The sequence below is a fragment of the Podarcis pityusensis genome, assembly GCF_964106645.2.
Source record: "Podarcis pityusensis genome assembly, chromosome: 6".
Classification (NCBI taxonomy): domain Eukaryota; kingdom Metazoa; phylum Chordata; class Lepidosauria; order Squamata; family Lacertidae; genus Podarcis; species Podarcis pityusensis.
In genome coordinates this window covers 63,691,461-63,715,162 of record NC_138030.1, presented here as the reverse complement: position 1 = coordinate 63,715,162, position 23,702 = coordinate 63,691,461, and the positions used below count along the sequence as shown (strand labels likewise).

Sequence of the window (23,702 nt, the reverse complement as noted above, 5' to 3'; positions counted from 1 at the left end):
CAAATTCAATATTTATTTATTTTAGATAAAAACCTATTGCATAGGGTGCCATGCAACTGATTTTTTGCTTCATTTTCCAATATTGCACAGGAGAAAAACAGTGGGAACCAATCTAAAATCCACACTTGGTATATGCAGCAGTCTTTTTTCCAAGTCGGTTATTAACGTTTAAAAACAATAAAATAAATCAGCAGCATGTATAAGTGACAAGAAACAACCAAGTATGCTGGCATAATGGCAATTTTCTATCAAAATAATCAAGTATAATAATATTGGCATAGCCATTTCAAGACTTCAGAGCACTTCATAAACATTAGCTAGTTGTGATCCCTACAATAACCCAGTATTGTGGATGGGGGGAAACTGAGGCTGAGAGAGACTGGCTTCCCTAAGATATGGTTACCAGATTTTTTTTCAATGAATCTGGGGACACTTTTTTTTTTTGAAGCTGAGTAGCAACGGGGAGTCAGTAATGGGGATGGTGAGGCAAAAGACCATGGGCCCAGGCACACATGCATATTGTATAAAGGTGCAAAGCCCTATTTTTGCACCCTGTGAAACATAAATGCACAGTTTTTAAAAACTGTTGCGCACAAGATACATCATATGGGGACTTTCAGCGAGGAAAAATGGCAGGCACCATGGCAGCGAGCAGCTCCTGAAGCCAGCCAGAGCCAACTGTGCTACCAGGCTGGCTCTGGGCTGCTGAGGCTGCCATGTTTCCTGGGAACAGATCTGCAAATCCGGGGACTGTCCCCGGGAACTGGGGAAGTCTGGTAACCCTACCCTAAGGCAAGATTCAGACCAGGGACTTCCTGATTTACAGCACAGTCTTTTAGCTATTATGCCACACTAATTTAAATATATTTATATTTAAATATAAATATGTGTGATTGGGCACAATCTTCCTGAGTGTGGACCACGGTCACCTGGGAACTACTGCTGTCAAGAAATATGGCTTTCTTTTTGTTTTTAAATCAAAGGAATCAGACAATGAGGAGATGACCTCGGAAGACACTTCTTGGAAAAAAGGGGGTTGTGGAGTCAACAAGTATTCTAGGCTTCCTTTCCGGGCGTCAAAAACATCAACTTTTTCATTTTCAGCAGGAAATCTAATCCAATGGAAGTTCATGAGCAGCTGATCATCCAGTTCATTTGTATTACAGATGTGCAGGAATTAAATGTGATGTCAAGACTCCTAGTTATAGATTCTGTAATCGGGAATCTGTGGCAAGAGAAAGCAAGAGAAATTTTATCACTATTGTTCTTTAAATGACTCAACTTAATTGCAGATCGGATTCATACTGGTACACACTATGCTACTCATCCAAACTCCCAGCTGCCTTTTTCTGCTATGTTAGAGGGGAAAGAATCTGGCAGAAAAATGAGGAAGTCAGCAGACAAAGGCAACTTAGTCACTTTGCAAAAGAAGTGTAGTTGTTAGTAAAATTCAGCATGATTTTTGTCAGTCATTTAGCCTAAAGATAATCTTCAGTGCCATTACCACTCAGGTAATCCCTTTTTGTCAAGTTCTCATGCTTGGTAGGCATGAGTCCTATGGCACCTGCAACAGGTCTAGTAAATATCCCCTCAGAAATCCACAGTTGTACTAGAAATGATTTGCTCTTCCTGCTCAGTTCCTTGTTTGCACTGACTCAGTCGCTCTTACACTGAGGGTGCCCCCTTAAACATGACCAAATTTCATTGACTTCCAGGACTGGACACCCACCTTCCTCCTATTCTGAGCAGAGCAGAAGTGCAAAAGAGCTTCCCTCTGGATGTAAGTGCAGTGGTGACTGATGTAGATGCCTCCCCGGCCCCCATCTGCAACCTCTTTGTGGTTGTGCCTCGTCTGCTGTTCTTTTCAACGCATCTGCCATTATATCATGGCCCCCGTGGCAGCCATTTTGGGTTATACCCAAATTCAAAATGGGCCTACTGGCCTCAGAAGGCTGGTAGCCCCTGGAATAGTGTGCCTATATGTGTATTTGTGTATTTATGTATTTATGGGGACATGGGTGGCTCTGTGGGTTAAACCACAGAGCCTAGGACTTGCCGATCAGAAGGTTGGCGGTTCGAATCCCCGTGACGGGGTGAGCTCCCATTGCTCGGTCCCTGCTCCTGCCAACCTAGCAGTTTGAAAGCACGTCAAAATGCAAGTAGATAAATAGGTACAGCTCCGGCGGGAAGGTAAATGGCATTTCTGTGTGCTGCTCTGGTTCACCAGAAGCGGCTTAGTCATGCTGGCCACATGACCCAGAAGCTGTATGCCAGCTCCCTCGGCCAATAAAGCAAGATGAGCGCCGCAACCGCAGAGTCGGCCACGACGGGACCTAATGGTCAGGGGTCCCTTTACTTTACCTTTATGTGTATTTATAGTAGTGTATGGGCTACGTGTGAATATAAATTGGAATGTGCGCATGGCATGGAGGGGGGCAGGGACCTAGCCCCAACACCTCACTAATATGTTCAGCTAGCCTGCTCAGTAATCATGGACCTATATAGTATGTATAGTAAGATATAGTACAGGAGCTTACTGCAAAAACATTTCACTTCTTGCTACTAGCTGTGTTCTGTCAAGCTATCTGACAAATGTAACTTGAGGATTCATCAGAATTACTATTGACTTCTAAAGCAATGGGGGGAGCTAAAAAGCAAAAACATACCCCTACATTTCTCCGTAACTGAAATCACTTACCGCGGCCTTCAAAGCTTGGTCCAGATCTTCTAACAAGTCTTCCGAGTCTTCTAAACCGACAGACATGCGGATTAACGTATCCGAGATCCCAAGGACTTCTCTGTCTGCCTTTGGGACTGAGGCATGAGTCATGATGGCACTAAACAAGAACAATAGTCTGTCAGACCCTCCAAGTGTCCCTGTTTTCCAGGGATGTACCTGATTTAGAGAAGCCATCATGGTTTCTGATTTGATCTCGGAATGTCCTGCTTTTCCTTAGGATATATCTATTTTCACTGCAGAAATGTTGGAGGGTATGGAAATATCTGACTCCCAAGCAATCCTGAATAAGGAAGGGTTTTTTTTACAGTTTTACTGTGTTTTTATATATGTTGGAAGCTGCCCAGATTGGCTGGGGCAACCCAGCAATGTTGGAGGGTTGGTCTGTCATTCCAGATGCAACAATTAAAAAGAATTGCACAGAGGCAGCAGAGAGGCAGTAAAATGCCCTTTAAGAGACAGATCTCTGATCCTCATCAAGTGAGCGCTAAGATCATGCTAGACTATGGTCTCAAATCCATGCCAAATGCTCTGGGATAGTGACACCTTCCTGAAGGCTGTGGAACTGCTATGCTAGTAGCAAGCAGTTTTCTAGATGGCAGCCAGCTCCGAGAGCTTCTGAACTGGCATCAAATAGGCAGGCAGCCGCAGAAGGAAGGTGCAGTATGAAAACATGTCTCACAGCAAATTCTTTGCAAGCGAAGTTATAGACCTAAACACCAGCTCATCAAAACACTCATGTGGTATTCAGTCTGTTCTTGAGGCAAGCTGTTTGCCTTTAAAGAAAATGTTTTAAAGTATAGTCCTGCATTTGTTTGCCTTGAATATAGATGATAGATAGATGATAGATATCGTTCAGTCTGGACACTGAGGTCCAGCTCTGAGGGCCTTCTGGCGCTTCCCTCACAGAGAAGTGAAGCTACAGGAAACTAGGCAGAGGGCCTTCTTGGTAGTGGTGCCTGCCCTGTGGAACACCCTCCCATCAGATGTCAAAGAAATAAACAACTATCTGACTTTTAGAAGACATCTGCTTAGGGAAGTTTGCAATGTTTGATGTTTTATCGCTTTTATATTCTGTTGGGAGCTGGCCAGAGAAACCCAGTCAGATGGGCAGGGTTTTTTTTATTTGTTTGTTTGTTTGTTTGATGGGGTGTTTTCTTGGCAACATTATTGGGGGTGGAGGTAATGATGGTTAGTCAACTGATACCATACACTTGCTTTCAGAAGCAATTTCATCCTTCTGCCATAAAGTTCTTGTTTAGAAAAGCTCAGCTTTTCCCAGAGCTCAACCCTGGACAGGAAAAGTTACATTTTGACAGAACGCAGCAAGAAAGCTTCCAAGGACAACAGTAAACATATTCAATCCTACCGAGACCCTAAAAGTTACTGGTGTGTCTTGTCAGCAGAGAGGTGGAACCTTTGCCACTCCACTATGTGGCATCTTATTGGCTTTTGTGGTGGTCTAGAAAGACCCAGAAACAAATGTGAATTTCCCTGATAAATGAGAGGCCCTGCCAAGAGATTCGGACCTAGCTATGTCCAGCTTGCAGTGTTATTTTATCTTTATTTATTTTTTAGATGTACCTTGTTTTCCATCCCATCTAGGTCTCACAGGGCCTGCAGGGATTCTATCCAATTTGGACAGGCCAATCTTGTTAACCAGAGGGTTCGATACGGCCACAGGATGACATCCAGGAAAAAGATTGTGTTCACTACCCTTGTCATTTTTCCTGGCTATAAATCTTGCTAAGAGGCAGAGAAATGCTAGCACCAAACTCCTGTAATTTGAAAGGTGCAGTAATTTAGAAGGGATAAAGTGACGCTTCCAATCTGTACCATGTCTATCGTTAAAATACACACTTTTACAAAGTCATATGCTCTTCAGCAGGGTTTCCTGTACCAAGCATGCCCTCCTCCGTACACAGCTTAAAACAGCAGATTGCCAGTTCATTTTTTGAGAAAGCAAAAAAAAAGCAGTAGAACTGTTCATGCCAAGATGATTTTCTTTAAACATCGAACTCAGGGGTGCCCAAACTTTTTTCAAAGAGGGCCAGATTTGATGAAATGAACATGCATGAGGGCCAACCAAAGTTGAAGTTGTTGAGCTTTTTTTAGGATTTTACCCCAGGAGATAGACTGGATTAAACCAACCAGCGGGCCGGATTAGGCCCCCAAAATGGACTTTGGACATGCCTGGCTTAATACCATCGTGTCTAAGCAGTGCACAACAAGGCTACAAACAAGATAAAATCTGTTTACATCATCATAAAATGTGGGGAATCAACACCTGTTGAATGTTGTTCAGCAGCAGAGAACTGGCTAAAGGACATGGATGAGGAGAGAAGATACCTCTAAATTTAATGGCAAATCATAAAAGGCAGAAGTCATTTAAAAACAGCAGTGGAACTTAGCATCATATTTGGTTGGATAGAATTGTTTTCTGCTTCTGTCTAAAACAAGTGGAGGTTTCCTGAATGCATGTAAAGTGGAGGTTTCCTGTGTAGAACGGCCGGCGCCGCTAGAGGGCAGACATTCTCTGGCTTGTAGGCTGCCGCGCATGCGCTGAAGAGGCGGCTTTCTTGTGTCAAAAAAAAAAGAGCGAGAATAATAGGTGAAGGCTGGCGGCTGGCGGCGGCTACATGGGCCACATGACGAGGTCTGGCGGGCCGGATTCGGCCCGCGGGCCTTGTGTTTGACACCCGTGATCTAACTGGTTAAGGATCTGGGATAGATACATTATGGGCTGAGAAGTGGCAGATGGCTTGAAATTGGATACTAATAAGGACTTTAAAATAGCAAAAGAAATTAAAAAATACTTCGCATGTAATTATCTTGTTGACTGCAGTAAAATACTGCAATCCTCCAAGGTAATAAGAATTCTCACTGGTTTTAGTATATTCAAAAGACAAATTTGCTAGCGGGATATTTTATAGGTAACAACAATAGCAACAACAACAACAAGATGAGGGCAAGATGATATGATGGCAGTAAAAATAAGGTAAATTTAAAATTAGTTACCCACCTTTTGGGAGCGCAAAAAAGAGAAATTATAACACTATAGCTTATGTCAGTAATGCTTGGAGGCTAAAAGATACTGGGAGGAATATAATTTATTCACAAACGAATTTTAGGCCTTTAAAATTAAGTTTAACCTAACCTTAAGTTTAACCTTAACAAAAAGTTTAAGTTTTCAACTACATTGAAGGATCAGCCCTTCAGATAAAGAATTCATAAGTTATATATTTACTACATAAAAGAAATCTCCCTTCACTGAAAGAATGGTGGGATAAAGTACAGTATTGGCCATTGTGGCCAAATTATTATTGTGTTCGTTAGTCTGAATCGTATTAAGTATTAGACAGATTTAAAATAAAATAAGGATATAGTTGATTCCAACAGAGATTTCAGATTAACTTCACTTACGGATGCTCTGCCAGGCTTTCATATCCTCCTAGACTTTCAGCCAGCGTAAAAAGCTAAAAAGAAGAACAATACAGAGCTTTATATTTCAGCATTCATTCACTCAACTTTTCACTTGAAACTCGGTCCCTTTACAAATAAGGGCAGAGTCTGTGGCTGTCAGCTCTCTAGTCAGCTGGGGCTGAGAGGAGCAGAAGCAAACTTGTTCCTGGGAGCAAAGGGGAGCAGCTTCCTAGTGGCCTTCGTCCCCTGGCCAATGGCAGATGCCAGAATGTGCCTTCCTTTCTGCATGACATGGAGATCTTTGTGGCAAAATATGGCTTCTCCCGCAAGCCTGTACTAGGGCATGGGAAAGAGACTGTAGCTGCCAAGCCTGCACTGAATTGCTGCCCTATGGAAGGATGGCAAGAAGAGAAGGCAGCACTGTATTCAGCAGCCCTGCCCTATTAAATCCTATGGGCCCCTGAGCTCCCAGGATTCCAAAGGGGGTGAGCACAACTCCCTACCTGCTAGTTAACTAATAGTAATTGCATAAGCAGCCTTGGCCAAGCTGGTGACTACAACTCCTATCAGCACCAGAGACCACATTTGTCTCTTTGTGCCATGGCAATCTCAGATACAGGCCAGGAAAAGCTTTTCAGGTTTTCCACCTAGGAGCAAATATAAATAAATCAAAAAATCAGGGGAACAACAGGCATTCTCAGGAGCTTCTGCGAAATTTCCGTTCTCTAGAGACTCTCCAAAAACCTGTGTTTGGGCATTTTCTGGGAGTGATATACGATTCTCCTCTTGCTTGCTTGGTTTATAGCAGCCAGGGATAGAATTAAAGCAATATGGGGGTAAATGACTGTGATAAACATATTACCACCTGCCCCCAGAAGGTGGATTAGGACTTTGTTAGTTGTTTATGGACTGCGTGGCTACCTCCTGGTTTGGGGTGCCCAATCTGCCCTCCTCAGCAAGACCCCAATAATTTTTGTAGAAGCTGCAAAAAGGTATTAATTAGACATAGCACTGCAGGGTAGTAATGTAAACCTATCTGCCCAGCCCGGTGCCTGATGGGGATACAAACTGTGCGCCCTCCCTGGTCATCAGATTGATCATTTTATGAGCAGGGAGGGGAAAGTTAGCCAGCCCTAGTTTGTGGGATGTTTATATCTTCAGTTGTTGTTGAAGTACAGTAAAGCTCTTGGCTCATTCCTTGTTGTTAATTTAGGTGCCAACTTTTGGTGAAACCAAAGTATGCCTGTTCGCAGCCAGCGGGCGCAAGCCAAGATGAACGATACGCCACTGGCAGAAATTCAGGAGAAATGACTGCACAGCAGTCTTTGCAGGAGCATACTTTTCCAGTGATACATGTGGATGAGGCATTGATTTGACAAGCGTCTTCTGAGGACTCAGCACAAATGCCAGGCATTTCAAAACACCAGGCCAGTGTTACATAAGCAAGGGCTCCCCTGCTTCCAGAATTCCAGACAGGAGAGTTGGCTGGCCTTGGGTGGCACTACGTGATATCTTAGGCAAGCAGCAGTTGCCTGAATGAACACATCGTTTCTAAAATACTCCTTTTCTTTCCCTGTCATTAGTGTCACTTTGCATAACAAGGTTGGTTATTTACATTTGGGGCAGCCTGTCCTTTAAAGCTTCCTTTAAGGGAAGAAGCATATTGCAAAGTCTTTTACAGCATCCATATCCTGACAAGGGAGGGGCCGGGAGTGTTCCTCTTTCAAAAGCAATGCAAATCAGGCCTCTTTCTTACCTTTAAGTTTTTGAGAAATGTGGAGGCATTTTCAAGGTTTCCTTTAATGTAAAAGGAGATCATTCCTGGGCAGCCTGTGCACTGGCGTTGCATCAGCTCGTACTGCGGGTGTGACGGCAATCCTGAAATGAATTATGCATTATTTAAAGCATCCGGATTTAGGTTATCGTTGCTTTAAAACACACACAATCTATTAAAATATGAAGTCGCTAGTCCAAGGCATAAAATGTACTTTGATTATTGCTATGGTTCCAAGCGAGTTAAGTTTGAAAATGCTGTTTGTCAAAAATAAAAGAATTGTGGTTACAAAAGTTATATAAACTGCATTATGCAAGTCTCTCTGCAAGGTTCACTTCCATAAGGTGGAGCAAGGACCTGCTGTTACAACCCCTGATCCCATGATGACTACATATTCCAAGGGACAGCTGCCACCCCTTTCAAGGTGTCCACAGAGGTCGTGGGAGCTGCAAAGGACATCAGGGGCTGGGCCAACAGTTCAATATCTCTCCATCTTCTACATGTGTTTAAGCTTTATGAAAGGATAATGCATGAGAAGACTAGGATTTTGAATGGCTTGCCTGGGATGAGTGTGTGTAAAGAAATAAGTCAACTGAACCATGTAAAAATTGTGAATGTGTGGTGAACATATGTGAGAGGGAAGAAAGTGACAGCATGGCAGGGAAATTCAAATAACAAACTGTGCCCTAGGCAGATATGGAACAAGTCATTCACAAGCACTTATTGTTTCCACCCTTTATCAGTCATTTGAGTTACTGGGCTGGAAGAGTCCACTTAGTCATGCAGATTCTTTTGCTTCTCTCCTCGCTCCAATTACAGCCAGCGGCACTTTTTTGCAAGAGCTTATATCCCCTGCCAGGTTCTGCAAAGCCAACTTACCAGGGAAGAGGACTTTCTCAACTCTTGGATCTGACTCAAGGTATTTGGCAATCGTCAGCGCATTGTGGAAATGTTGTTTCATGCGGATTTCCAATGTCTTTAAACCCCGGTTGCAAAGGTAGCAGTCAAAAGGTGATGGAACTGCTCCAAGAGCTGGAAAAGGGAAAAAAGAAACACAGAGATAACCCTCTTTGCTAATGGCTTTATTGCTGAATAGGCTTTTCAGCCCCATTGGGGAAAAGTATAAGGAGGAACTCAGCAAGACAATACTGCTGGCTCATCAAAGTATAGACATATGTTCAGAACAGAAGCCCAAACCCCAGCAGAGTTTTAATCAAAAAGTTAAAATATAGCATTCAGGTGGCATTGCAGCTATTCAGGCTTCTGAGTTTTGAAACAGGAACCTAAAATTCAGGAACTGAGACATAGCCTAGCAAAATGATGTGGTTTTTAATTTAGGTTTTTGAATCCTCTCCAGGCAAAGAAGGAAACAATGATATTATATTTTTTATCACATTGCTTTTTCAAGGCCCTTGAGGTAATGTATGCATCCTTACAGCAACTCTGAGAAAGGTTAAATTGAGAGGTATCCAGTGAGCTTTAAGATTTTGTGAGATTTTGATCTAGATTTCCAGGGCCCAAATTAAACAATCTATCCACTACATTGAGTGATATATAACTACAGGCCCTCCATTTAACAGGAAGCACGAACCTTCAGGCTTGGGCAGGCCTGATAGATAATGGACTAGACAGCAGCACCACTTGCATCTCAGGCACCAACTGTTCCAGCTCAAGCTGTAAATTTTAGTCAGAGGCCTCAAGTGAGGAAACACACCAGCTCAGTCTTAATTCATGTATGGCCACTGAAGGCCTTAGTAAGGCCTGAAACATGACTTCAGCACTGCAGTTTCAAATTTCCCATGAGAGCAAACTGGTTTATGGTGTCAGAATGAATCTCTTTGCTCCCAAGGAAAGTGGGGTGGTAGAAAAGGCTGCGCAAAATCTTTTTTTGTGGGAGGCTTTTTGACAATAAGTCAGATAAACGTGTGTAAAACAAATGACTACTGCAGAAATGCAGTTCTGAATTTAAGTAGGCAGGTATCAGAAACCTGCATTCATCACATCTTTTTGTGTACTCACAATATTGTAAAAATCTGAGCCTCTCATGGAGATTATCGTCATTGACAGAAACCAGTCCCATTACAACATCACTGTGACCTGAAGAAACAAGGAGGCAGAAGAAAAATGGCAAATTAGCCCTCTTTAAGTAGAGAAGTCAGACATAAAATTGTAGCTGTTTCCTCTGCTTTCATTCTACGTGCTTCCTGTGTAATTAATTATACCCAATTTATAGCCTTCATGTCAACATAGATCTATGCCCACTAGGCATTTAACCACATGCTTAGAAACTACAGCACCTTTTAAATGATAAAAAACCATAAAGCAAACACAAAAAAGAAACTAAAAAACAACAGCCCATTCAAATGAAAATGGCCTAAGCTTTAAAAATGCTTAGATTAGCAGTTTGTTCTTAAAAGTGAGGAAATGCCTTTTTCTGAAACCTAAATGGCAGAGGTGAGGGTTCCAGGCAGCCTTTCCTTGAGAGGGCATTTCTGTTGCAAAGTATGACACCCTATTTCTTCTTAGTAGTACCATCTTCCTTGAGTGGCTTATTTTGAAGCCAAAAACTGATTATCCCTCTACTGCCTTTGCAACCTTGATGGTGAGTACTTTGGAAAGAGGCTTGCACCAGATAGGACCCTAATGCTCAGTGGCAAAGCCCCTCAGCACCTCAAAACGATTCCTTTCAGTCCTGTACAGTGCAATTTTTAGTTGGACACAATGAGTTTTTCAAACATTTGAGGAAGATTTTCTACCCCGGGGCAAGAATGAAAATGCAGAAAGACTTCAAACGAAAGAGCTCCTTGTTCAGCAAGTATATATTCAATACAATATTGCCTTGTCCTCAGAAGGGAAACCAGTCTAGACAATAACCATTGTGTACCTCTACTGTGTTTGGAAGATGGGCAGATGCATTATGGGCACCACTATAAATCAACCTTCCCACCCCCAGCCCCCTCAAAGTGGCATGAAGAAAATAAAAACTTGAAAGTAGAAAGAAACAATAGAATGCCTTTTAGGTCTGGTAGCCTTGACTGTTTGTAATGTCGGATTGGTAAATATCAATATAACATGGAAGTTTTCTGCAACAACACTCAGGCACTTACCATTCATGTACTTGGTTGCTGAGTACATACAGATATCTGCTCCTAAAGATAAAGGACGCTGAAACAACAAAATAAACACATGAATTCAGAATTAAAAAGTACTGCTTTATTATCTGTAAACAGAAGCTGTAGGAATTTTACACTGCATATCCCTGTTCATTGGGAACTACATAACTGGATATGGGTTTCTTAAGCAAGATGACTAATGCTAAAGTATCTTCTTGCGAGTATTCTTTCTCTCTTTGCCCTAAATTCTCATAGGGAATGAATGTGGAACAACTGGTTTTAGCCAACCATTAGGGTCTGACCTAAATAAATAATAATAATAATAAAAATTGCATTCTTCCCCAAGAAATACTGTAACTGTCATAGCATCTCTTCTTTTCTATCCTCTGCTTCTGGCACACTGGAAATTGGACAATTGGACAATATTTCCCTCTATTATATCAGCTAATCTATTTGGAATGTTTGGTCATGGAGGATTAGTAAAGGAGAATGGGGCTAGATTATAGACCCACGTCATCATCAGGCTTCTAATTCCATAGAATAAAGGCCTTCAATTTTACCACCCTTGTATTTTCCCCAAGCACTGTCTCAGTGTAGCTTTATTATTATTAACCATGACAGCTCTTCCTGTTTTCAAATAGGTTACTAAATTACAGACTCTGCGCCTTCATAGTTAAACCCTGTATTTTCTTTCTTCCCGGTGCAATTCCTGGGCATGCTTACTCAGAAGTAAGTGCCATTGCCTCTAAGGCAGCTCAAGGGCCCTTCCAACCCTGAGGCCCTCAACCAACCTGGAAGCAGGCCTGAAAATACAAATAGGTTTTCAACGGCTATCAGGAATTTGGGACGTCCTGTGTATGATCAGGTTCACTAACTTAGGTAAGGGAAGGAAGACAGATGGTTGGTACCTTTATAGAAATATGGTGCATGTATTGGCATGAATTGGAATTAAAAGTACACAATCACGTGCAACCATATGCAACTGTTAAAAAAACCCAGTAGGACCATAACTGTTAAGTTAATGAATCAAAGAGATGTTTGCTCAGTTTTTTTCTTAAATCGATAACGTTTTCTCCCTCTTACTCTATCATACCAGTTTCTCCTTTCTTGTGGATAATTTTGTGTTATTGGTGGCTTTACATTAGTGGTGCTAAAATATATGGTTAGATGGCTAGGTCAATATCTAGGTTATTTTGTTTTATTTATCTTTTGGTCGTGGTTGCTGGACTTCATGCACAAGGTATAAATTAAATTTTAAAAGGAACATGTTAGTCCAATACTTGTTGAACCAGGAACGCTTTGCAACATCTCAAAACCAGTAACAGAAACACTGCATGAACTTGGCGTAATGTACTAGCAATGACCTTTCTGTTGCTTTTGAAGCTAGTGAGCTGAAACATTTTCTCTTTGTGCTATGAAGTCCTTGCAGTGCGTACGGCAGCAGTCTCCAGCATTTCACTATGCGGTTGGCCTAGTATGTTGAATATTCCACACCACAGGTCTAGTTGTTGACACAGCAACTCTGGGGTCCATTGAATTGCTAAAGCCATTACTTATTAATACCTGCCATATAACACTACAGAGTTACCAGTGCAATGCAGCTCCTCTCAGTATAGCCACAGAAGAAATGTTAGCTAGGCTGGTAACTGGACACCTTCACTTCCTCAATAGATTCTTATATACAGCAAGAGGGGGAGGGAGATCTGATACAGATGGGAGACAAGAACTCCAGCACTTGGCTAATTTGAAGATAACTTCAAGGGCTGCTAGTGTGGTGTTGTGGTTAGAGTTCTTGACTAGGACCTGGAAAACCAGGTTTAAAGTCCCCACTTAGCTACTAAGTGCACTCAGGGCTAACCACAGTCTCTTACTAAGCTAATTCACGGGGTTGTTGTGAAACTAACAAGGAGAGGCAGAGAACCATGTAAGCCTAACTGGAGCTCCTTGAAGGTTAGCTATTTATCTGTATTAACAGATAAAATCTAAAATTTGTTATCACTTCGAAAGGAGTATTCATCTACTAAGAATAGGAAAAATATGTTATTCCGTTAAAGAAATGAAAGATCAGTGGATCATCAATAAAAAGCCAATACTCCACATAAAATTACGGAATTTCCATCCCACCATCCACACATCTTCTTACCAGATCAGTGACAAGGGAATGGAAGGGCTGCAATCCAGAATACATTTGCTTGGGTGTAAATCTCACTGAACACAGTGGGGCTTATGTCTGAGTAAACATGCACAGAACTATGCTGCAGCTTGCTCTAGAAAACAAGAAACATATCCCTCTATCTACCAGATTAACTTTGTGTCCCCTATTGAGCAGGTTTACGTGCCAGAAAATGTGGTCTCATGCCGTTTCATGTTATGTGGAAGAGCCATTAAGTGCCTACACACCCTGGAAAAGTCAACCACATATCCAAAATTCAGCACCAGAGCCAGTCACTTTAACACAGAAGAGTTCATCACTGCTAGTTCCCTCCTGTGACACCATTTTTGAGAAGGAAAAAATTACTATATGCATGAAGCACTTCTGGGACAGCACTGGGTAATCAACTTACCTGGAAATATGCAGACATGAAAGTATTGTCTACTGCAAGAATAACGCCTTTATGCTTATGGACAATGTCAGCGCAACCTTGAATATCAACAACTTTCAGCGTTGGATTTGTAGGAGTTTCAATCCAGACAAGCTGTTTATTTTGAGAAGACAGACGGTAAAAGTTATGAAATGATACACATGTGTATATGATTTTGTTGATATCACCAATAACTTGCCTTTCTCTTCTATGTTTCAAGGAAACACTGAACGGAAAGGCTATCACATATGTTAGAATCTGAGCTTGTCTTTTGCTTACACATCCATGCGTGTGTGCACACCCACCCACCCCGCCACTGAACAGATTTTTCTGTTGTTGTGGCACATTCACTATTCCATATTGATTAATCGCAATTGGCTCCATGGAAATAACTGCCAGACTTTAAATCCTGGGCATCAAACCTGCTTTTCAATTTCACCTGCAGCCATTTGGATGTGAGCTGTGCTAGCCTCAAGAGTCTGGAACCAACCCAGAAAACTCCCTGGGTTGTATCCAATGACCATCTTGTTGTTGCCAGAACTGAGGATCCAATCATGCATGTTTTGTTCATCAGATGAATTCCAATGGCAATCACCCAAGCTGTCATGAGGGGATAGACAAGATCCAAGTGATCCTGCTCCAATTCCTATCATACCCAATAATGTTTTCAAAAAATAATCTTCATATTACTTACACCATTCCTGCTTACATTGGCAAATGCCCACCAGGCACTTGCCAGAGATCAGGAGTGACAGCTACATGATTTACCGTTGTGTTTTCCTCTTAAAGCAAAGAAGGGTTTGCTCCAACACTGTCAGTATATAAGTGATCTGTAGTATTATCACTTTAATATTTCCCTCTCCTACACATCTGCAGTCACTCCCAGGCCCTTGTAAACCGAGGAGGCTTGATATAATAAAGTCATCCCAGGAATGTTGCAAACACTGTTTTATGAGCATTCCTCTGTTACCTTGGTCTCTGGTGTAATTGCAGCCTTGAGGTTTTCCAGTTTGGTGCAGTCAACAAAAATAGTTTTCAGGCCCATCTCTGATGCTATACTCCGGAAATACCTATTGGTACCTAGGATTTGAAAAGACCCACAGTTAATTAATTAAAGGTGAAAGTAATGGAAACCAGAACAAAGAAAGGACCAACACAAGGTAGGACATTTAACGACAGCTGTGTCCAGAGTAGCATTGACAGCAAGCCCCACTGGTTTCCAGGGGTCTCACTTCCAAGGTAAGCAGATTTGCAGCCCAATCCTAAATATTTTTGTTATTAATATGTCTGCAGCCTGCCTTTTGGTCTCAAAATAGATGTGTAAATAGCGTTTTCTGTTCTAAGGTGGCCTCTTCATCAAATAAATCATGAAATAAATCGTGCTAGGATCAATTCCTTGGTGAAATGCTTGGGGTTGCAACCCACACCTCTCCTTTTCTGAAAGTTCAGTAAACATTGCAAACGTGGATGGAATCCTTTTATCAAGCCACACTGGTCTCAACAAAGAATGTCGGCTTCTCTACTTTGCCTGTCTTCTAGATTTCATTAAGTATTCCTAGAAAGAATATTTGTTTCCCAAGCTAACAAATTTGCTTAACAGATAATTTCGAAGTGGTAGAGGTTACATAAATCCCCCTTCCTGTTATCACGCTAGACTTCAATCCTACCCTATTTGACTTCTAATTGCTCCTAGGAATAAAACTGGCACAATCACAGATATCAAATGACAGAAGGAAACATTTGGCTGATGGTGTTGATCTAGCCATGCCCTCTTCCGCTTTTGTGGAAAACATGTTTCTCTGCTCCTACTGCTATGTGAGGGGCCCAGTCACAAGGAGAATCATTCCTAGATTACCCCTCGCTTTTAGTTATGGTAAATGGATACCTGTTTTGCTTACCCCTAAAGCTATCTTTGGCTGTCCTCCCAGAAAGTTGATGCACCAGTAGCTGCACAGTCAACAGCACAGAGATTCTGGGTAAGGAATTTCCACCTTTCACCCAGTGAAATCATACAGTAAACGTCTGCAACTCCTATTTATTGCCTACAAGGTATTTGTTTTTTAAAGAGTATGTGTCTTGTAAGTACCATCTTCGTACTCGGAAATAAATAGGGCTATTTTATCCAGCCCACAGCTTTATGGGCTTTTCAAGGGAGGTGGTTCAAAGTTGATTTAAGTAGCTTTGAAAGGGAAGGGAGGTTTAAAAGTCCACCCGACAGCTCCCGGAGTCTTTTACTGATAAAAGTTGGCAGATATTTTCATAGGTTGAGCCTTTTCATCAGGGTAATTTGATAATTAGAGCTCCTACTCATGCAGCAGAGACTCAGTTGAGACTTGACCCGGTGCCATCTTCCTCGCCCCCTCCAGTTAGTCCAAGAGTATGTGTTAAAGTTCAGCAGAGGAAAACCTCGTGACAACCACTGAGCCTAGGGCTTGCCGAGCAGAAGGTCGGTGGTTCAAATCCCCGTGACGGTGTGAGCTCCTGTTACTCCTGCCCACCTAGCAGTTTGAAAGCCCATCAAAGTGCAAGTAGATAAATAGGCACCGCTCCGGCGGGAAGGTAAACGGCGTTTCGGTGCGCTGCTCTGGTTCGCCAGAAGCAGCTTTAGTCATGCTGGCCACATGACCCGGAAGCTGTCTGCGGACAAACGCCGGCTCCCTCGGCCTATAGAGCAAGATTTGCGCCGCAACCCCAGAGTCGTCCGCAACTGGACCTAATGGTCAGGGGTCCCTTTACCTTTACCTTAGCCACATTAAAGCATTATTCACATTATCCTAACACACATCAGTGACACCACTTTATTTCAAAGGGAAAACACTGTCATAGGTGAAAATCAGTAATTATCAGTGGTTTATAACTCATAATGCAAATAATGGTAGGCAACTCGCTAGAGCTGATCCAATTCCTGGACACACCTACATGGGACAACATCTAGAGAGTGTAATGTAGCCCACTGTGTCCCAGGACAACTGGGGTTGAGAACTCCGCGTCAGGTGGAAGTCAAGGAACCTGGTATTGGGAGCTGAAGGAAGAGAGACAGATTCAGGGTTGTATGCTACAATAGCATCTAAAGTCAGCCAAACCCAACTTGGTGGCTTCTAGATATTTTGGACTCCAGTTCCCATCAGCCCCAGCCAGCACTGGCAATGGTCAGGGATGATGGGAACTGCAGTCCAAAAACATATGAAGGGTACTAGTTTGGGAAAGGATGGTGCAAGCCATACTTTGCAAAATGGACAATGTAGAAAATAAAATCCAAAAGGGCATAGGTTTGAATTTTTAAGAAGTGTTTTTAAAAAAGCAAAAAGCTTCTTAGCAAGTTCAGATCAACTAATGATGAACCAAAGTATTGCATGAAAGAACACCAATCTAAAGATTTTGGAAAACTAAAGAAAGAGCGCAAAAATCTATTAATTTCAAGGGCAGGATAGGTGCATCAAATCCATGTGTAACAGAGGACTAGTTAGTGCTATTATTATGCCCAGGAATAAAACTATTATTATGCCCAGGAATAAAACTATTATTATGCCCAGGAAACAGTAGCAAGGCTTATGATGGGTCCATAATGGAAGTTTTATTTGGCATGTCACTGAGGGCTAAATCACAAATGGGTGAACACCAGTTAGTGCCTCACTGCCGGATGTGTCAACTGGCTCTGTCTAAGAAGTATTAATTAAGATAATAAGTCACACCTGTGGTGTCTGACCTGTTATAACTGCTGACTTTCAAGCCATCCTCAGTGCTGAAGTGAAAGACCTAAGTGTGCAGGCTCAGGTTAATGATCTTTGAAACGCTTCTGGATTACAACCCTGAGATTACATCTAGGACTGTTAAGACCTGCCATATGCAAGTACAGCACTCACCCCCATAGACATCGTCTGTGCAAACAACAGTATCTCCTGCCTTCAGCAAGTGTGCAATGTTCACCGTAGCTGCTAACCCAGATGCATAGGATAAACCTAACGGGAAAAGGAAATAAATAACATCTGACAAGTGAACAAATGAATTCTTCAATATATTTCAGCTTTGTGGCAGGTGTGTGTCTCTGAACACTTAACTCGCTTTCAAAGGAGAGCTTACTGTGAATACCTTAATATGTGTGTGTATGTGTATGTGTATGTGTGTGTGTACACACACACACACACACACACACTACGTAGGATTAGATATGGGGCTTTGACACAATAGGTAACAACAATTTTATCTAGAACCATTAAAGTTACCCATAATTCCAAGAATCTAGAAAAAAAACACACTACATTATGGAGATGACTGTGGACATTTATGTTATGAGCTGTGTCAAACTCCAAGCATTCCATGCCTGAAAATGTGGATTAGGAAATGCCTTAATAACGTGGCCAAAAGTAATTTATCCAGGTTTGATGAAATAGATAAAATACAAAGATATAGCTGCATTGTTGCATAGCATGATACCAGAATCAGAGCTAACCAAAAACCAATAGCTTCCCTTTTTGTCTCTTTTCCAAGACACTACTGTTGCACCTTATGTGTACTGTTAGCCAAAGACAATCATCATTTTTTTGTAATGAAAATATTGACAGCTTACAATACTTGGCACCATCCAGTGCTGCCACAGCCTTTTCCATGGAATCGCGGGTTGGATTTCCACAGCGGCTATATTCAAAGCCCTATGAAAGAGAACAAAAATAAAACAAAATAAGGTAAATATACATCAATAGTTGATGAAATTATTAGAGATCAAATTATTTATAATGTGCACCGGCAGTTTGGCCAAACAAATACTGAATCTCCTCCTGAGGATGAAATTAGGAATTCTGTTTCCACTTTTAAAAAAAAAAATTCAAAAGAGAAAGGAAGCGGCCTCTTAGATTTCTTTGTTGTAAAATCCTGAAAATTTTTCTATATATTTCCTTCCATTTGCCTTTATTACCATCCTCCTTGAAAAAAAATATGTTATATGAAACTCAGATCATGAAAACAGATTAAATCTTGCAATCTAATGTTTCAACACAGTCAAGTCACAAGTCCCAGGGCTCCTGCACCTTTAACAGTTCTAAACAACAACTAAAGGTACAGAAGCCCCCAATCCTTCTTTGCAGCTAGGCTTTCTATGGCAGCCACTTGAGTTTTCTCCTGAAAGAAATTTCCATACTGTTGGCAGACAGCTGGGATGAAAGCAAAATCAAACAATCATTTGGCTCAAAGACAGGTTGTGGAAGCAGCACGTGACAGTCTGACAATTTATAAGACCTGCATTTCCCATGGCAAGGCTCATTTGAAATGTTTGCTCTTCGGAACATTAGCAGAGCTAATGGAGGATTTATTTCAAAAAGCACACATTCCTAGTACAATTCTGTTGCAGGTATAAAATGGGGGGGGGGCGGAGGGACCAGAGAAAGGAGAAGGATGAGGATACAGGAGGAAGAGGATGCAGAAAACACACCTTGATGCAAAAACAAGGCCCAAGGCTGCATCTCCTGTGTTTTGAAAGGCACCTTGCATGCCCTGCAATTAATGCTATAATAACTGTAGCCTTGGACTTTGCATTGCACAAAAGTCCAAGGTTTGATTTCCAGCATAGGCTGGGAATGGTCGCCGTCTGAAATCCCAGAGAGCCTGCCAGTCAGGGTAGGCAAAACTGAGCTAGACAGACTGACCCAGTAGAAGGCAGCTTTCCGTGTTCCTAGAGTGGACAGGAGGTCTTGGAATGGGGAACTGAAACAAGACCTAGACTGCAAGTCAGAGTTATGTGACTGGTAGGGGGGATGATCCAGATATATGGAGCTCAGGGCCAAGACGGGAGTAAGGGGAAGCTTTCTAAATGCGGCAGAAGTGAAACTGCTAGGGAAGCAGTTTGTCTTCCAGGTTATCACACAAGCCAAGCAGATCCATTCTCTTCGGAGCAAGGATGAGGAACTCCAGATGTTGTTGGGATTCCAGCTTCCATCACCTCTAGCTGATAATGGGATATGTAGACTAACATCTGGAGAACTTTAGCATAGGAGCAGGAGCACAACCAATGACCTTAATGTTCAGTTGCCTCCTTTTCTGTCCACTAATCATAAAACTAAAATGGCTTATGAATTTCATACAAATTTGTTTCCTTGGCAGGGTCATGAAATGCAGGTAGGTGAGAACTGCAAGAGCAGACCAAAACCACAGGCAACTGAATCATCTTCAGAGTTTTCCACCACAGCCAGCTTCCTGCATTGCCCCAATTTATCGTTAAAAGGACTGTTCTTAGACAGAGGTAAGACTGTGTTATAGTTACAGTGCCTTCTTGCCTTAGCATTGATTACTTGAAAGTCTGAATATATGGGGAAATGACAAATTAGGAATCCAAGCTGGCCAGCCTTGGAGTGGGGGAGAAAACAATGCTTTCTAGTGAAACAAATTATTCCGAACAGAACGCCATGTACATATTTTCCGCCTGTGGTTTTGTACTTTAACTCTTCCTGCCTGGCTAAATTCTTGTACGTCAACTAGTAAAGTATTAAGTATCTTACTGAATATCCCGAAGAATACCTGTTTTTGCTACAATGGACTAAGAGTTCTGTAGCATATTAAAGACTATGCTAAAATAAACCACTTAGTCTTTTAAGATGTCATGAGACTCTTCGTTGGTTTTATGAAACGTGGCGTTTCATTGCTTTTAAAACACACAGGTTTTTTTCAACCCAAGATACATAATGAGTAATGCAATACTCTGGAAAGCTGCCAGCTTGCTTATGCAATTTCCATATCGTCTTGTGTCATGCAGAGGACAGGGTAGCAAGGCGAGTTTGTTCGGCCCTGCCCACAAGAATCTGCAGAGTTAAAAATGAGTCAGCTTTTTCTTGCAACCCAACTAGGATGATAATCCAGAAATTCAACATGGATTGAATGTGTTGGGCAAAACTAAATCAGGGATCTGCTTTTAAAACGTTTTCAAATAGCATGCCAAATTTGCCATACCCAGAAGAACAAAATGGGCTTGAAAGAAAGCAAATAAAACCCTAAAGGGCAAAAAAAGAAAGAAAGAGGAAATCAGTATGTACTTTATACACAGAAATGTCATTTGGTGACTGAAATAGTACAGATGCAACACATTTCCTATCTGGAGTTCCATTGCTTGCACACACGCACCCCCCCCCTTTGTAGCCCCCTCCACATGAGCATCTTGCTCTTCCATAATCATATAAAGCCAAAATATATCTGAGGTTCCACATGACACTTAATAATATACTACCCATTTGAATTCTAGCATGTCTGTCTATGTGACAAAGGCAAAAACAGACAGTGCATTATTTTGCCAGCAATTCCAAGTTGTTTTTAAAAAGGTTAAACATTTGCTCATTTGTACTTGGAGGAGTCAAATTAAGAAAAAAGGTGTGGAAAAGTAATGGAGGAAGGAACCATCCAACAGGGCGAGATTAAGATTCTGTCCATCAACCATGGTGGGGAAATGGAAAAGAAGGGGGTGAATCCAGTCCTATTCAGTTCACTGCTGCCTCTTCTGAATAGCTAAATTACAGAATTTCGACCTTTATGTGACAGGTGTGGGACAGGTAATTCAGACAAGTGGAATAGCACAGGTCACTTCTCCAGCCAGTTGTGTCAACAATACTATCTGTACCAGTCCATGTTTGGACATGCATTGCTACAGAATGGGGTTTTTTAAAAAGATAGAATAGGGAAAACACTAGAATGCAAAGATGCTATCTAGATTCTCTATAATAACGAAGTGAACAAACACTATCAATTCCATAGGTGTACAAGCCACCTTAGGTTGGCTTTCTGGGATAGCAAGACATAGGCCAACTTCTGAAGACTTTGGCTTGGATCCTGAGCTGGCCTTTAGTTAATGAAAGAGCTCCTTCCAAGCATAGAAATGACTTTAACTGATGGAAGGGAATCAAAGTTAGGTCTGTTATTTTCACACTGAAATGCACGCGTCTCTTGCGTTTCAAACTAGCAGCAGAGTGTGCCTGGTTAGGACTGGGGTTAACCTCACCCCCGATATTAAACTCTCTCCCTCTTGAACCGCTCTTTGCCCTGGAAGGGAAGCTGCCACTGGTGCCAACCATGCAACAAAGCACAACAGCTTTGAAGGAAGGTGGAGGAGAGCAATTTTCACCAGGACTGTGGTACAAAGTCCTCCCCACAAGCCAAAGTCCTTATCATGATCACACACCTGCAGTTGCTCTGCGGAAAAACAAGAGACAGGATTGTCTTGTTTGGCCCTCAAAATGCAAAGCGGTAAGGCAAAATGATCAAAAAGGAGGCGATGTCATCCTCTTGCCTCATAAATAGGCAACAGGTGCTTCTGCTGGACTTTCACAATTCAGTGAGGATTATCATAATGAAATGTACAATTTAGCCAATATGGGTTAGCCTTTTTGATGTAGGAATCAGTAACAGACATATACTGAAAATCTTCATAAACTGCAAGCTAGGATCTCGAGATATATCTATATCCATAGATATATCGATATATAAAGTGTGTGTGTGTGGTTTTGATAATTAGAACACAGAGAGAGGCTGCAATCATGTACACAGTTACTAGAGAGTAAGTGCCACTGAACTCACAGGATTTACCTCTGTGCAGACCTCTTTCTACCACTTGCCATAAAACCTTAGGATCGCAGCCTCTGCCTACAATCCTAACCTCACTTACCCTGTTGTGGTCTGTGGAGTTAACTCCTGAGGAAACATAGCTTGGGCTGCAGCCTTGGTTAGGCGCATTGGGCGAGAAGGAAAGGAGTTATGGGTAAGCTGAAGAGCCGTCTGAGCGGAACAGACAGGTGTGTGGCTTGGGGCAGACAGAAAGAGTCGATTGACTAGATGGGGAGGGGGGCGCTGTTTTCTGAGAGCCCCTAACTAAAGCAAACAGCTCAGTCGGTAGATGCATAGGACTCTTGGCCTCAAGGTCCTGGGTTCGAGCCCCACGTGGCGCAAAAAGATTCCTGCATCGCAGGGGGTTGGACTAGATGACCCTAGAGGTCCCTTCCAATTCTACGATTCTGTGAAGACAGAGAAGGACCCCCTCCCTCCAAGTCCTGCCCTTTCCCCCCCATGCCCGGCTCTGAAGCCTTGCTTGCCCCATCCGCCTCACTCACGCTGTGCTTCCCCGGCGCCTGCTGCTTGAAGGTGGTGGCGAGGGAGATGGGGGGCACCACGGCCAGGGACTTCCATTGTTCGGGCTCTTGCCCCGCGTGGATGGCCTGCGTGGCGAAGTGCCTGAAGGGCGGCAGGAAACCGGCGCGCCTCTGCTTCGCGTTCTCCATTTCGGCGGCAAGCGATCCTTCCTTCCTGGGTGTCAGAGGAGCGGCGGCGCTGGGCTCTTGGCTCCGCGGGGTGAGCTGGGGTCGCTGCTGCGGATGCCGCTGGCTCGAGCACGTCCGACGGCGAGGGCGAGGAGGAGCGCTGGTGCAATCTCGGGTCAGATTTGCCTTTTCTCTCCTGCGCGGCTCGCCGGCTTCCCTGTGGCTGGCAGGGGCAGCTGCCTTAAGGCGGGCGAAGCTCCACCCCGGCGAGCCGCCCGGCCAGTGAGTCGCCTCGCCTGGCGGTGGGTGGAGATGGGGCAGCCCTATCCCGCCACGCGCTGGCCCGGCCAGGGCCCCTCATTGGCGCGCGGCGGAGGCGCGTCGCGCCGCGACCGGGGTGGACTCGGGGTCGGGGAGCGGAGAGGGCGGCGTGGGGCCGTCGGCTGGGGCCCGGGGCGAAGGTGCACTGCCTGCCATCGGCAGCGAGCCAAGCAGCTTCGACGAAAGATAACAACAGCCCGTCCTCCCTGCAGCACACCCCCACTTGAATAAAAGATTTGGGGGGCGGGGGGCTAGGTAAGCCCCATTCCCACAACCGATCACAAGACGCACACTATTTGAATGGCATTGCCCATCAACTTTGGGGGTGGGGAGGCCGCTGCCCTCAAATATTTTATTGAGATCTCGGACCCTAGCAGTTGGCTCCTTTGCCTCCCTGAATTCTCTGAACACGTGTCTCTCCCCCCCCCCCAAAAAAAAGAGAAAAAGGCAAATGCAGTGCTGGCATTTTCTATTTTGAAATAGCCACCGACACCAATCAAGTTCACAAGCTGCAAGCGGTTCCAG

At 43.1% G+C, this 23,702-nt stretch overlaps 1 protein-coding gene across 1 annotated transcript; it reads right to left on the bottom strand.

The window, feature by feature from the left end:
• CTH (cystathionine gamma-lyase) lies at positions 1-23,087 on the bottom strand. The gene is made up of 12 exons (XM_081008950.1): positions 22,710-23,087; positions 18,197-18,278; positions 17,493-17,588; positions 14,600-14,709; positions 13,612-13,743; positions 11,042-11,099; positions 9,954-10,031; positions 8,814-8,966; positions 7,917-8,038; positions 6,161-6,213; positions 2,699-2,837; positions 1-1,225 (listed from the first exon to the last, which is right to left on the bottom strand). Exons 1-12 carry the CDS (start codon positions 22,875-22,877, stop codon positions 1,199-1,201), a joined length of 1,218 nt encoding a protein of 405 aa, XP_080865076.1. The 5' UTR covers positions 22,878-23,087; the 3' UTR covers positions 1-1,198.
• Positions 23,088-23,702: the final 615 nt, after the last annotated feature.